This window comes from Phoxinus phoxinus (assembly GCF_949152265.1).
Source record: "Phoxinus phoxinus genome assembly, chromosome: 24".
NCBI classification, from domain to species: Eukaryota; Metazoa; Chordata; class Actinopteri; order Cypriniformes; family Leuciscidae; genus Phoxinus; species Phoxinus phoxinus.
Window position 1 is genome coordinate 5459485 of NC_136899.1, and position 14409 is coordinate 5473893.

At 32.1% G+C, this 14409-nt stretch overlaps 1 protein-coding gene across 2 annotated transcripts; it reads right to left on the reverse strand.

Annotated features, from left to right (window-relative positions):
* Positions 1 to 12985: 12985 nt before the first annotated feature.
* rbis (ribosomal biogenesis factor) lies at positions 12986 to 14023 on the reverse strand. 2 transcript variants are annotated; one of them, XM_079602153.1, is made up of 4 exons: positions 13915 to 14023; positions 13631 to 13806; positions 13421 to 13537; positions 12986 to 13244 (listed from the first exon to the last, which is right to left on the reverse strand). In XM_079602153.1, exons 2-4 carry the CDS (start codon positions 13739 to 13741, stop codon positions 13176 to 13178), a joined length of 297 nt encoding a protein of 98 aa, XP_079458279.1. In that variant the 5' UTR covers positions 13742 to 13806; positions 13915 to 14023; the 3' UTR covers positions 12986 to 13175. The 2 variants fall into 2 exon arrangements, with proteins under 2 accessions (XP_079458279.1, XP_079458278.1); XM_079602152.1 differs by having other exon boundaries at positions 13631 to 14015.
* Positions 14024 to 14409: the final 386 nt, after the last annotated feature.

A 14409-nucleotide genomic window follows, 5' to 3' on the forward strand; every position in this document is an offset into this window, starting at 1 on the left:
CATTCTAAAATGTATAATAACATTGTAATAAATGTATTATAACACTGAAACAAATGTTTTATAACATTGTACATTGTTACATTGTAACAAACATATAATAAAAAGAATCGCTACTTTTCAAAAAAAGAATCGCTACTTTTAAAAAAAGAATCGCTACTTTTCAAAAATGAATCGCTACTTTTTCAAAAAGAATCGCTACTTTTTTCAAAAAGAATCGCTACTTTTTCAAAAAGAATCGCTACTTTTCAAAAATGAATCGCTACTTTTTTAAAAATGAATCGCTACTTTTTAAAAAATGAATCGCTACTTTTAAAAAATGAATAAAAAGAATCGCTACTTTGCCAAAAAAATCGCTACTTATCTAAAAATAGAAAGTATAAAAAATAGTATTATTCTACATTTTATACTATTATACATTCTAAAATGTATAATAACATTGTAATAAATATATGATAACATTGTAATAAATGTATTATAAAACTGAAACAAAAGTTTTATAACATTGTACATTGTTACATTGTAACAAACATATAATAAAAAGAATCGCTGCTTTTTCAAAAAGAATCGCTACTTTTCAAAAAAGAATCGCTACTTTTCCAAAAAGAATCGCTACTTTTCCAAAAAGAATCGCTACTTTTCAAAAAAAGAATCGCTACTTTTCCAAAAAAGAATCGCTACTTTTTCAAAAAGAATCGCTACTTTTCCAAAAAAGAATCGCTACTTTTCAAAAAAAGAATCGCTACTTTTCAAAAAAAGAATCGCTACTTTTTCAAAAAGAATCGCTATTTTTCCAAAAAAGAATCGCTACTTTTCAAAAAAAGAATCGCTACTTGAAAAAAAAGAATCGCTACTTGAAAAAAAACATTGTAATAAACATATATAATTATATTGTAATAAATGTATAATAACATTGTAACAAATGTTTTGTTACATTGTAATAAACGTATAATAACATTGTAATAAATGTATAATAACATTGTAATAAATGTATAATAACACTGTAATAATTGTATAATAATACTGTAACAAATGTATTATAACACTGTAACAAAAGTTTTTTGCTACTTTAAAAAAAAACAATCGCTACTTTTTCAAAAAGAATCGCTACTTTAAAAAAAAAGAATCGCTACTTTAAAAAAAAGAATCGCTACTTTTTTCAAAAAGAATCGCTACTTTTTCAAAAAGAATCGCTACTTTTCAAAAATGAATCGCTACTTTTTCAAAAAGAATCGCTACTTTTTTCAAAAAGAATCGCTACTTTTTCAAAAAGAATCGCTACTTTTCAAAAATGAATCGCTACTTTTTTTAAAATGAATCGCTACTTTTTAAAAAATGAATCGCTACTTTTAAAAAATGAATAAAAAGAATCGCTACTTTGCCAAAAAAAATCGCTACTTATCTAAAAATAGAAAGTATAAAAATAGTATTATTCTACATTTTATACTATTATACATTCTAAAATGTATAATAACATTGTAATAAATATATGATAACATTGTAATAAATGTATTATAAAACTGAAACAAAAGTTTTATAACATTGTACATTGTTACATTGTAACAAACATATAATAAAAAGAATCGCTACTTTTTGGAAAAGTAGCGATTCTTTTTGGAAAAGTAGCGATTCTTTTTTTGAAAAGTAGCGATTCTTTTCAAAAAAGAATCGCTACTTTTCAAAAAAAGAATCGCTACTTTTCCAAAAAAGAATCGCTACTTTTCAAAAAAAGAATCGCTACTTTTCCAAAAAGAATCGCTACTTTTCCAAAAAAGAATCGCTACTTTTCCAAAAAAGAATCGCTACTTTTCCAAAAAGAATCGCTACTTTTCCAAAAAGAATCGCTACTTTTCAAAAAAAGAATCGCTACTTGAAAAAAAAGAATCGCTACTTGAAAAAAAACATTGTAATAAACATATATAATTATATTGTAATAAATGTATAATAACATTGTAACAAATGTTTTGTTACATTGTAATAAACGTATAATAACATTGTAATAAATGTATAATAACATTGTAATAAATGTATAATAACACTGTAATAATTGTATAATAATACTGTAACAAATGTATTATAACACTGTAACAAAAGTTTTTTGCTACTTTAAAAAAAAAACAATCGCTACTTTTTCAAAAAGAATCGCTACTTTCAAAAAAAAGAATCGCTACTTTAAAAAAAAGAATCGCTACTTTTCAAAAAAAGAATCGCTACTTTTCCAAAAAAGAATCGCTACTTTTTTCAAAAAGAATCGCTACTTTTTTCAAAAAGAATCGCTACTTTTTTCAAAAAGAATCGCTACTTTTTCCAAAAAAGAATCGCTACTTTTCCAAAAAGAATCGCTACTTTTTCAAAAAGAATCGCTACTTGAAAAAAAACATTGTAATAAACATATATAATTATATTGTAATAAATGTATAATAACATTGTAACAAATGTTTTGTTACATTGTAATAAACGTATAATAACATTGTAATAAATGTATAATAACATTGTAATAAATGTATAATAACATTGTAATAAATGTATAATAACACTGTAACAAATGTATTATAACACTGCTACTTTGCTACTTTTAAAAAAAAGAATCGCTACTTTTTAAAAATGAATCGCTATTTTTTCAAAAAGAATCGCTACTTTAAAAAAAAGAATCGCTACTTTAAAAAAAATGAATCGCCACTTTAAAAAAAAGAATCGCTACTTTTAAAAAATGAATCGCTACTTTTTCAAAAAGAATCGCTACTTTCAAAAAAAAGAATCGCTACTTTAAAAAAAAGAATCACTACTTTTAAAAAATGAATCGCTACTTTAAAAAAAAGAATCGCTACTTTTTCAAAAAGAATCGCTACTTTCAAAAAAATGAATCGCTACTTTAAAAAAAACAATCGCTACTTTTAAAAAATGAATCGATACTTTTAAAAAAGAATCGCTACTTTAAAAAAAGAATCACTACTTTTCAAAAAATTAATCGATACTTTTTAAAAAAGAATCGCTACTTTAAAAAATTAATCGATACTTTTAAAAAATTAATCGCTACTTTTTCAAAATGAATCGCTACTTTTAAAAAAAGAATCGATACTTTCTTATCCATGTATATATTTAAGAATTTAAGAATATATTTTTATTTATATATCATATAAATTATATATATATATATATATATATGTGTGTGTGTGTGTGTGTGTGTATAATATAGCTATATATATATATATATACATACACATACATACACACACACACATACTGTTTACATATTATGTCAGATTCAATTAATCGATTTGACAGCACTTTTTAAAAAATGAATCACTACTTTTTAAAAAAAGAATCGCTACTTTTTAAAAAAGAATCGCTACTTTAAAAAAAAAGAATTGCTACTTTTTCAAAAATGAATCGCTGCTTTTTCAAAATTAATCACTACTTTTTAAAAAATTAATCACTACTTTTTAAAAAAAGAATCGCTACTTTTTAAAATTGAAACGCTACTTTTTAAAAAAGAATCGCTACTTTTAAAAAAAGAATCACTACTTTTAAAAAAAGAATCGCTACTTTTTCAAAAAAGAATCGCTACTTTTTCAAAAAGAATCGCTACTTTTTCAAAAAAGAATCGCTACTTTTTCAAAAAGAATTGCTACTTTTTCAAAAAGAATCGCTACTTTTTCAAAAATGAATCGCTACTTTTTCAAAATTAATCACTACTTTTTAAAAAATGAATCGCTACTTTTTCAAAATGAATCGCTACTTTTTAAAAATGAATCACTACTTTTTCAAAAAGAATCGCTATTTTAACTTTAATTTCTGCAACTGAATCGATACTTTTCTTATGCATGTATATGTTTAAGAAAAATGTGTTACAAATTTTTTATATTTATATATAATATAAATTATATATATATGTTTGTGTATAATATAGCTATAGATATGTGTATATATATATATATATATATATATACACATACAAACACACATACTGTTTACATATTATGTTAGATTTGATTAATCAATTTGACAGCACTAATTTTAACAAATAAAATCTTCACCTTTAAGCCAATAGAATATTTTTAAATGCAAAAAAAAGAGAGGACGCTGGCACTGTTATTGTATGTATGTGAGGTTGGTTCAGGGAGGAATCACAGCACCTGTCGTTGTTTTGGATGCACCTGAGTGCAGCTGTAGCAGATGGCAAATCAAATACTCTCAATTTATCAACATCAAAACCAAATGTCTGGGTTAATTAGGGCCACTGGGCACTTCACATGGAATCAGTTCATTGTATTAACTTCTTCCCCATTCCCATTTCACCATATTCATGAGACAATTACCACTAAAATGAAAGAAGCTGTTTAGAAATAACTAAATTAATATAAATGCAAAAAATAACCATTATGTCTTCATACTGACTTATGTGTATTTGACATCCATATTTGCATTTATTTTCAGTCAAGCCTAAAAAAATGGATAGCAACATTTGTATATGCAATGGCATGAAAATCAGTCACATGACATTTGTTGTTTACAAAATTATTTTCAAAATCCAATTATCATGATTTTATACATGGATGCATTATGAATGAGGGAAAACATTTGCATTTGGATGGACTCCAACTGCATTACCATTCCCAAATAAGACAGAAAACAATTATACAGGTTTCAAATTTCATATCAGCTTAAACTGATTGGAATTCACCAAATAGTCACATTTTTTCATTACTCATTCTTGGCCTAATTTATTTTACAGTCAGCTGTGTTACTATATCCTGCAAAGAAGGGAAAGACGGAATCCAATATCCAATTTCATATCCAAAATTAAAGTGGTTTTGCAGCATTATAAATACTCATCTCCTAGCTCACTGCACAAATCTTCATTAACATTTATATTATATTAGCTCAGGGCTGGATATGCACTTTTTTTTCCATGGCCATATTTGAAAAATATTCAAATGAAGTTGGTTGTTATGACAATAATCCGTGCAAAGTTTTCTAATGACTCACACTGCCATAAAAAAAATAGAAAGAGTTCTGATAGGTCATCTAGAGGTGACTACGAAACTTACTAAATGTAATCTTAGTTATGAGCAATAATAGCACTTGTTAAATTGTCTTTGAACCCTTGATAGAGGGTCAGGCGGGATATCATGATAACAGAATAGCAAAACAATCTCCTGATGTGAAGCAAACTGGATTCAAATATATATTGTCTGAAGAAAGACTGCATGAGTAAAAAAAAAAAAAAAAAATTCTGAAATCATATTACACTTTATGCAAGTCCCAATAGTTAACGTTAGTTAATGCTCATTGTTAAAAAAATAAGTATTTTATTAAAGTATAGGCCTATCAGTAAACGTCAATGTTAACATTTGACCCAAGCGTTTGACCGTTTTGCAGAAGAACATTGTTTTGGTTGTGCTTCGGCTCTGCGTGACGGTGCGGATGAATATGACCTTTCACAATAGATTAACTCTGTTATGGCAATTTATCTCTTCAATAAAATACCTTACTCACCTGTTTAGTAATAAAAACAGCCTCAGTTCTCACCATCTCCAAGCCAATGTTGATTCTGGTTTCATTACGAGCTCTGTCGTGTTTTCTTTTCTTGTCGCTTCTCTTTTTGCCAGCAGACAAAATATTACGATATGATATGTTGATATGTCCCATCCTTCCTACGAGACACGCACGGGCGAGTGACGCATGGACACAATTTCCCATGAAAACCATCCCAACAGGTCTACAATATAAATGCTTACCATAGTGAATCAGGGTAAGACAAAAACACGCTTTGGAAGAAGGATTGATGATTATAAATAATGACTCATTTTTTAAAAAGGTTAGGCTACTTAGTGTATCTTTAACTAGGATTAGTACATGCTTAAAAGCATTTTATAATGAACTGCTTGATTTTAGGACCAAAGCATTAGCACTTTTTATAAACCACACAACTCTTTCATTTTTAGGTCTTGCCAATTACCAGCTAAACCTCCATTTATTTAGATGTATTAATGCAACTCTTAAGTCATTAGTCTAAGTCTTCAGTCTGAGTAGTTTAACGGCTATCCTCTCTGGAACAAAAGCTGTTGACCAACTTGTTTCGGAAGCTCAGGTGGAAGGAATGGAAAATGGATTTTCTTCTTCTTCCAGCATCCAGTGCAGATCAGGGAGAAAATTGCATATTGATTTCCTTCAACATTGTTGAAGTGGGAAAGGCTTCCATGTCCTCATCAGCCCCTGTGATGTCTGGGGTTCGTATATCTCTCTGTAGACCGATGTTCCTTGAGTTTTGATTGAACAGACCGAACTGCTTCTGATGGGCAATGATTTGAAGAGGTCACGGGCCAGCGGTCGAAAATTATTATCTGGGATGATTTGCTTTCAAGACTTCAGATTTATGAGTTTCAGACAGATTTGTGCTTATTGATGAGTTTTGGGGGGAAAGATTATAAATTATATATATATATATATATATATATATATATATATATATATATATATATATATATATATTTGTATTCATTTAAAAATAATTTTTGAATAAAATTGGTTAAATTAAATTGGCCATTGCCATTTTGTATATATTAAAAATGTGATTTTTCTTCTAAAAGCTCACTTGTAATTGAATCAATTACTTCACATTTATATTTCTTTAATAATAAATACACCATTTTAAATTCACTAATTATAATAAATGATACTAATTTAAAATTAATTGTACTGCAAATTTCTTATGTCAATAGGCCCTATATTAAAAACTGACTAAGGGTATACGTGTACATTAAAACGATGTACTAAAAACTGAAAAGTTTTTCCTTCGTGATTTTCACATAGACGACAATGTTGTCAAAATGATCCCATTCACACGGATCCGCGAAAACGATTAAAAATGCTGTATTACATGCGAGGCCAGTAGTTGGCGATGTTACTTAAAGAAACACTACGCATCTATAGACTGAACACTTAATACACATGTGCATGACATCACAGTTTTCCCAAATTTGTGTTTTTGTACTTTACATGGAGACAATAACGGGATTGTTTTCAAAAATACGTTTTCAAACGTTTTCAGGCCCCTAAAACGCTGTTGAAGCGTAAATGAATGGCCAAAATGCATAAACAGTTTTCTGTTTTTAGTTGAAAGCGGTGTTGCGTAAAATGGCCTCTAAGAAGTCAAAAGAAAGGGATGGATGAAATAAATTAGCTACATTTTTCTTGATAATTAAAACCGAATTTATTACACATTTATTACACAAGAGTTTTCTTAACATAAAATGACCATGTAGACTCAAACACCTTGTGTAGTGGAAAACTAACAGAATTGAGCAACTCAATTGACAGCAATTCAATAGTCCATTAACATGCTACAACTTTTTTGTACTTCAATGTTTACACTTTTGGGGGAGAAAACCATATTTCTAGTATGGCATACTAATAGCATTCAATAAATTTGGTTAAGAGAATGTATTTTAACTAGTGCGTTCAATTGATTAATCAAATCCAAAATAATTTTTTTTAATGCATTGTGGGGTGGTAAAATGCCATTTTCACAAGATGTAAAATAAATCTCTGATGTCCCCAGAGTGTGTGTGTGTGAGTGTGTGTTAGCAGCTGGGATTAGCTCATGCAGACACACTAAAATGACAGAAACTGTTCTGCCTTGAATGTTAAAACGGAGTCAGACAAAGATGGAGAGACTCAAGAAGAAGTGACAACATGTAGAATGCAACAGGACGTCTCTGAATGGTTAGTTGATGAATTGATGTTGCTGATGTGGAGTTAACTATCTTCAATTAGCATATTCTGTCTCGATAATCTATATATCGCTCATATAGGAACTGATGCACACAGAGTGACTTTCTATTGCATGTGAAAAGATGGATGCTAAAGTTTGAGCCGACTCACAAATGTACTCTTGTACAACAACTCTTCCTCTTCTCAACATGGACTGGTGTTCCCGGGGGCGGGGTTTATGTAAATTTTAGGCTTGCTGACACCCCAGAGGAATGTCGTGTAGTCCCTACTAGCCGTTTGTTGTAGTCCTTTTCTTTAAAAGCAAATATCTTCCTTTGCTTTGAAATTTGAGCGTTGTAACTTTGCAGATGTTGTTTACGCTCAAACAGCAACACTACACACTAACTAAAGTTAGAAAAGTAAAATCATACTTTACCACCCCTTTAATGCAATGCTTGAAACAAGCAAGAGACAAGGTAGTACACAAGAGACTAGTGTACAGTAACTCATTACAACAACAGAACCTTCTTCAAACTAAGGACAAGCACCACTCTTCTTAACAACTCTCCCCAAAAACTTATAACAGAAACTCAATGGAATAAATCTTGAATAGTAATTCCTATTAAAAACAAGGTCGACACACTAGATAATAACCACAGTGAAGGGCAGGCTACAGCAGTGAGAGGAATCTCAGTGTCAGTCTCGTCCCTGAGCAGATACAGGATCAAACTTTCCTCTGGCTGTCTTCAGGCCATGAACCCAGACTTATCAAGGGTCTTTATGTAATCAATACTGCCGGAGGAAAGCGGCCTGAGGGAAGTAGCTGGTGAAGAGGAAGAAAACGCTGGAATAATGCGGCAGCACAACTCTCCTTGATTATTCTCAACAAGACTTGTACGAAAGCACAAAACTGAGATCTTCTATGATTACTCTGATTCCTGGTCAAATCAGCATCGACGTGCCTCAGTCCTTTCCTTCACAAATCCACATCAGCCTTTGACAGAAATGTCAATTTTCTGTCAAGCTGTGCAAAAGCAGAGAAAAGAGCTGTTCTCTCCAGACTAAGCTTGCATCGGTCATGCAAAAACTTTATAAAAATACGGGCTGTCAAATCAATCAAAAAAAAAATTTCACAGGAAACACGTTCAATTCCTTTGATCAAGAAAGTCAAGTAACTACATAATATAATTTTACAAAATATAACAATATGCAGTTTATTCGTGTATATTTCAGTGCAAGTTTTTTTTACCCTGAAGAAAAATACATATTTCTTTTTCTTTGTCACCATGACAACATCACGCTCATTAGTCAAATTTGCATTTGCACCCTAATTGATAATGGTCATAAAATCTCAAATCCTTAAAAGTCCAAAAACACTGTGCACAGTACAGGTTGTAATTCAGCTTCAGAAAGCGTCGGAGAACATGTAGTTCTCACTCACTGAAGGTCAGCCTTGGTCTAGATTAATGAGGCTTTTCTTTACGAGCTCTGGAGCAGCTAAATCAATTTGAGTCTTAATGTGAACAACAGGCAGCACCTTCTTCATCTTGGTGGCATTCAGGGCATAACGAGACTTGATGTGAGGACGTAGGGTTAATCATTAGATTGTCTATAATTATGAATGTCCGCGGTGAGCAGTGAGTCATTCGTGTGTGAAACGAGATCCGCTCAGACCTTTAAGAGCTTAAAACACACACACAGAGAGAGAGAGAGAGAGAGAGAGAGAGATCTGACTTTTCAAACAATCTTTAATTGGCCGGTTAAGATTAGTTTTGGAAACGTCTGTAGGCCTAGGTAAAGCATCGTAAAGCTCGAGGAAATCCTGTGTCTGTATTTTTGAGAACAGAGACTGAAATTGAAGAAACCTCACTTATTTTTTTTTTGGTAGTATAATTTTCAGACCCCAGATTGACCCGACATAAACTGCACGTATAACAAACGGTGGCTGGTCGCTTTACATAGCCTACGAGTCAGATGGTCGATTCCAAGAAAAAAACATGGGGTCTGAGCCAAAATAAACTGCAAAATGAAGCATATTTATGTCAATAATGCGACATACTAACCAGAAAAATCATGCTTATGCAAGTCATAATTAGGCTATGACATCGAAATCATGACATCGCTATAACCAAGACTACTTAAGACATAACTATGCATAGAAAGTCATTATTTAGATTTTTTTTATGACTAAAGTCAAAACTATGACTAGTATGTAATAATTTCGATTTTATTGCATACCAAGTAAGCTTAAATAGTCATAACTAAAGTCATCATTTCGATCAGCAGGAGCATCATTCATCATTTTTTCCTCATAATTATGACTTGGTATAACGCAAATCAAAACTACGACTAGTATGTCATAATTCTCATAAATATGGATATTCACCAATAGCCTGTCACAACCACTCATAGCACTGCAAAGCTTTGCTTCTTTCAAATGCGCCTTATGTATTTTATTGTTTAGCCTCTTAAAAATAAAGGTTAAATAAAGGATCCATTTTGTGTTTTCCAGCGATACCACAGAAGACACATTTCGTGTTTCTTTTTTTTTTAAACTTCTTTTAAGGGGCGGTTCACACAGAGGCGCTCAAGTTAAAAGTAGTTCAATGTTTAAATACATTCTGAATGTCCCACAGTATAATTGCTGTATCTTAGCCAATAACCAGCTGGATCACAACTGACCCGAGATAAATACGAGCATTTATTCTGCACACCAGAACGGAACATATAATTGCCAATCCAAAGCACAGCAAAGCACTGCTGAGGAATTAACATTGATTCGACTCTTTATCCAGCTCTGGTTTCCAGGGGACGGCGTCAATACCAGCTCAACCTCACAGTTTGTGGCTGATCTGACCTGTTTTGAAGAACTCTAGGAGGTTTTGCAGACGGCAACAGCAGCAGTGTGTGTGGAATTCTAAGTGCTTCCATCAGACAGTATCAGTAATGCTGAAATTACCAGAGAGACCCTGATAATACAGAGCTTCACCACACTAATGCAGTGCCAAATTGCTGACAGCTCCCTTCGGTTAGGGAAGTCTGTTGTAAAGATCCATTTATGCGAGCAGAAAAATCCCTTTCCCACATAAACAGGCGACTGGAAGGAGAAGTGATATCTGTGGGTTTGTGACAAATGAATGCGAGACAGAGCCAAAGAACAGTCCAAGATGGCATCGGCTGGCACATTAGTTCTGTGGAGAGTGTGTGCGTGTTCGAGTGTGTTAGACTCGAGTTTTATGCCGTGCACAGCTCAGAATCTCACCGCAAAGAAACATCAGGGAGATCAGAAGAAGAATGCTTGACAGCTGTAGAGAAAACGCTTATGTGTGGATTTTTTTTTCACCATCTCACACACAAACACACACACACCTAAATCCTGTCATAAACCTCGGAGCAAATTTCCATTTCCTGTTTGAGGAAGATTTGGACACCTAGTGCTCAACAACTGTTTGTTATAGTGCTTAGAAGGCACTCATGTTTCCTGCAGAACCGTAGTGAAGAGATGAGACTTACCAGATGAATTATATATTTATGCTTTTCACCGCCTTATGAAAGACCTCCAGCTGCTCTAAAAAAAAAAAACACAGTTTCACAAAAAAACAAGCACAGAATATGGATTCACATTATGAATATGAATAGCACTTTAAGGGCAAAAATAAATAAATGTATCAATGTCACAACGTTCTCAATTTTTTCATGTGAACATATTGCATTGGAATATCGACAGGTAAATTTGCACAAATCTCATATTGCTCGCACTTATTCATGAAAACTATGAAAATAGCATTTTTTTTTATAGGGGGTGGGGGGAACATACCATGTTTTCTATTGTTATATTAAACACTATCTGTCAATATTAAGCTAATTTATGGCTTAAATTTAAGTATTTCTCTACAGTGGATAATTATGAGAAAGATTATTTCATCCTTCCTAAAGATTTGCTGTATTCATGGGTCCGAGTTTTCAATGACGTAATGAATGAATTTCAACACCCAAATGTTCTGCTAAAAAAACAAACAGATATTATACACACCAGTAAACAGACAGATAAGTGTAAAGCTATCATGTTTGTGTCTCTTGAACACTGCATGCTTTATAATGTGTCCACTAGAGATGCACATTTCAGTTCAAAACACTTCCAGATTCAAATCCCTGTTTATTAATAAGTAATTATATGCTTGTTCAAACATAATTTAGTTATATTTTAAGTAAATGGGAGAAAAACAAGCAGCCGATCTGCAGTCTTGCGGTTAATGTAGTGCTTTTATAATAAATGTGTGGCCTCTAGTGGTCTGGAGCTGGTATCACACCACATTAGGAAATGAGTCTCTCTCACACACAAAAACTTAAAATAAAACACACTAATGTTCAAATATTTGGGGTCAAGTTTTTTTGTAATTTTTGAAAAAAGTATTTTATGCTCACCAAGGCCGCATTTTTTTTTTTATAAAATACAGTAAAAAGGGCAATATCATGAAATATTATTACAATTCAAAATAGCTGTTTTCTATTTAATATATATTTTACAATTTATTCCTATGCTCAAAGCTGAATGCATCCTCCAGTCTTCAGTGTCACATTATCCTTCAGAAATCATTACAATATGCTGATTTGCTGCTCAAGAAACACTTCTTATTATTATCTATGTTGAGAACAGTTGTGCTGCTTAATATTTTTTGTGGAAACCGTGATACATTTTTGTAAGGATTCTTTCAAGACTAGAGAGTTCAAAAGAACAGCACTTATTTGAAATAGAAATCTTTTGTAACATTGGAAATGTCTTTACTGTCGCTTCTTACTGACGCCAAACCACAGAATTGTAGTGTACATAAAATACACATACACAAGCACATGTGTCACTCATTGGTTTAATTAGTTCTCAAACTCATGTTCTTTTTTCTGTGATCATAAGCCAGCGCAATAAATAAAAGGAAATTAAAGGAAAAGTTCCCACAAAAAATAATTCACCTCCATTTTATGTGAAACCGTACCTTCTGCTAAACTTATCCTTTTGTGTTTGATGGAAGAAATAGGCTAACGGGTTTGAAATATCACGAGGCAGAGGAAAGATGACAGAATTGACATTTGTTGCTGATCTGGCTGACTAGTAAGCCAATTCACAATGAATCTCCGAAATATCTGGAAACTGAGGTTGCAACAAAAAAAAAATCGAAATATTGAGAAAAACACCTTTAAAGTTGTCCATTTATGTTCGTGATTTTGCTGCATACATTTTATGTATAATTAAGGTAGGAAATGTACAAAATATCTTCATGGAACATGATCTTTATTGCATTAAGCGTGGCTGTGCGATTCACATACAGAATAAGACTGCAAGTATAATCATTTAATAAATTAAATTACATTGATGACCTACAGGCGTTTTTGTTATATGACTTTTATGGTATAAAGTTTCTCGGATTAGTCCAGAGTCCATTTTCTATATGTAAAAAAATGTTTTTCTAGAGTTGAGAGAAAAGCTGTGCAGCGCCATCCACATTGACAGCTTCCCGTGGAGCTTCTCTGACCACCTGAAATATACAGTTTACATGAGATCTTATATAATCTACACACAGCATACTGACACATAACATAAGGCATGTCATTAAATGAGATAAAACAAACAAGTGGCATTTAGAAACACAACACCAGCACAGGTCACAAAAAGTGTATAGAAACATTACAGATGAAAAAAAAAAAAATTTACCTTCTGTCCTTTTTTGGATTCATTAGTTGTGGGTTTTGATACGTTTCTCACATCTTGCTGTACTTCTGTGAACATTTGATTTAAGCTCTCCACTTTTTCATTCCTCACAGTGTTTATCTAGGGGGAGAATGTCAACATATTCAACGCAAAAATCTCAAAACTGTCCAGTCCATAAGACACATTAATAATGTAAACAATACATGAACTTACATGTTTCAGGGAGGTCTTGACAGGTTTCGCTTTGGTTTTGGGTTTTGACTGTTTGTTCGCAACCTGAAATACATTCTGCTGTTTTTTGACTCTCTGTTTATTTTTGCCCATGTTTATCTTGAAGCCTGTAGACTTTCTGATGAATCCTCAACTCAATGAAGCCGCAACCTGGACGTCTAAATCCAGTTAACGTTAAATGAGAGGTCCAAATATGAACAGCAGACGGATACTGGTATATGGCTAGATTTGTAAGTAAAAGTGTCTAAAGAAACAAATTCAACTACCTATAAAAACGTCGCCTCTACTCCATAAACAGGAATACGCAGTTTCGACTATCAACAGCTCGCTCCTACATCCACGTGTGTGTGTGTGTGTGTGTGTGTGTTCTGTGGCTTCTCTGCTTTCCCGGCAGTGTAAATGTGCATTAGCGCCATCTAGTGATGTGGAGAGGACGCGAAAACTAAAGTGAAGGTCATCAATAATTGAAATGAAAGTAGAACAAAGTATTGCGGAATTACACTTTATTTGTCAGTTCAGCTTTTCAAATCTGCATTCGTGAATTCACACATACATTTGTTTGTTCATGGGTTAGAAAACTCTCAGGCAGGATCAGCCATAAGACTGCAAAAATAAGTTGTAGATTCAGATAGATCAGATAAAAGCTTACAAATTCTAAAATATCTATAAAATATTATGCATTTATTGTTTATTGTTCATGAAAATGTACACATAGGCCTATATGTAGCATATAATCTAGGCCTGTAAAAATACGTAAACAT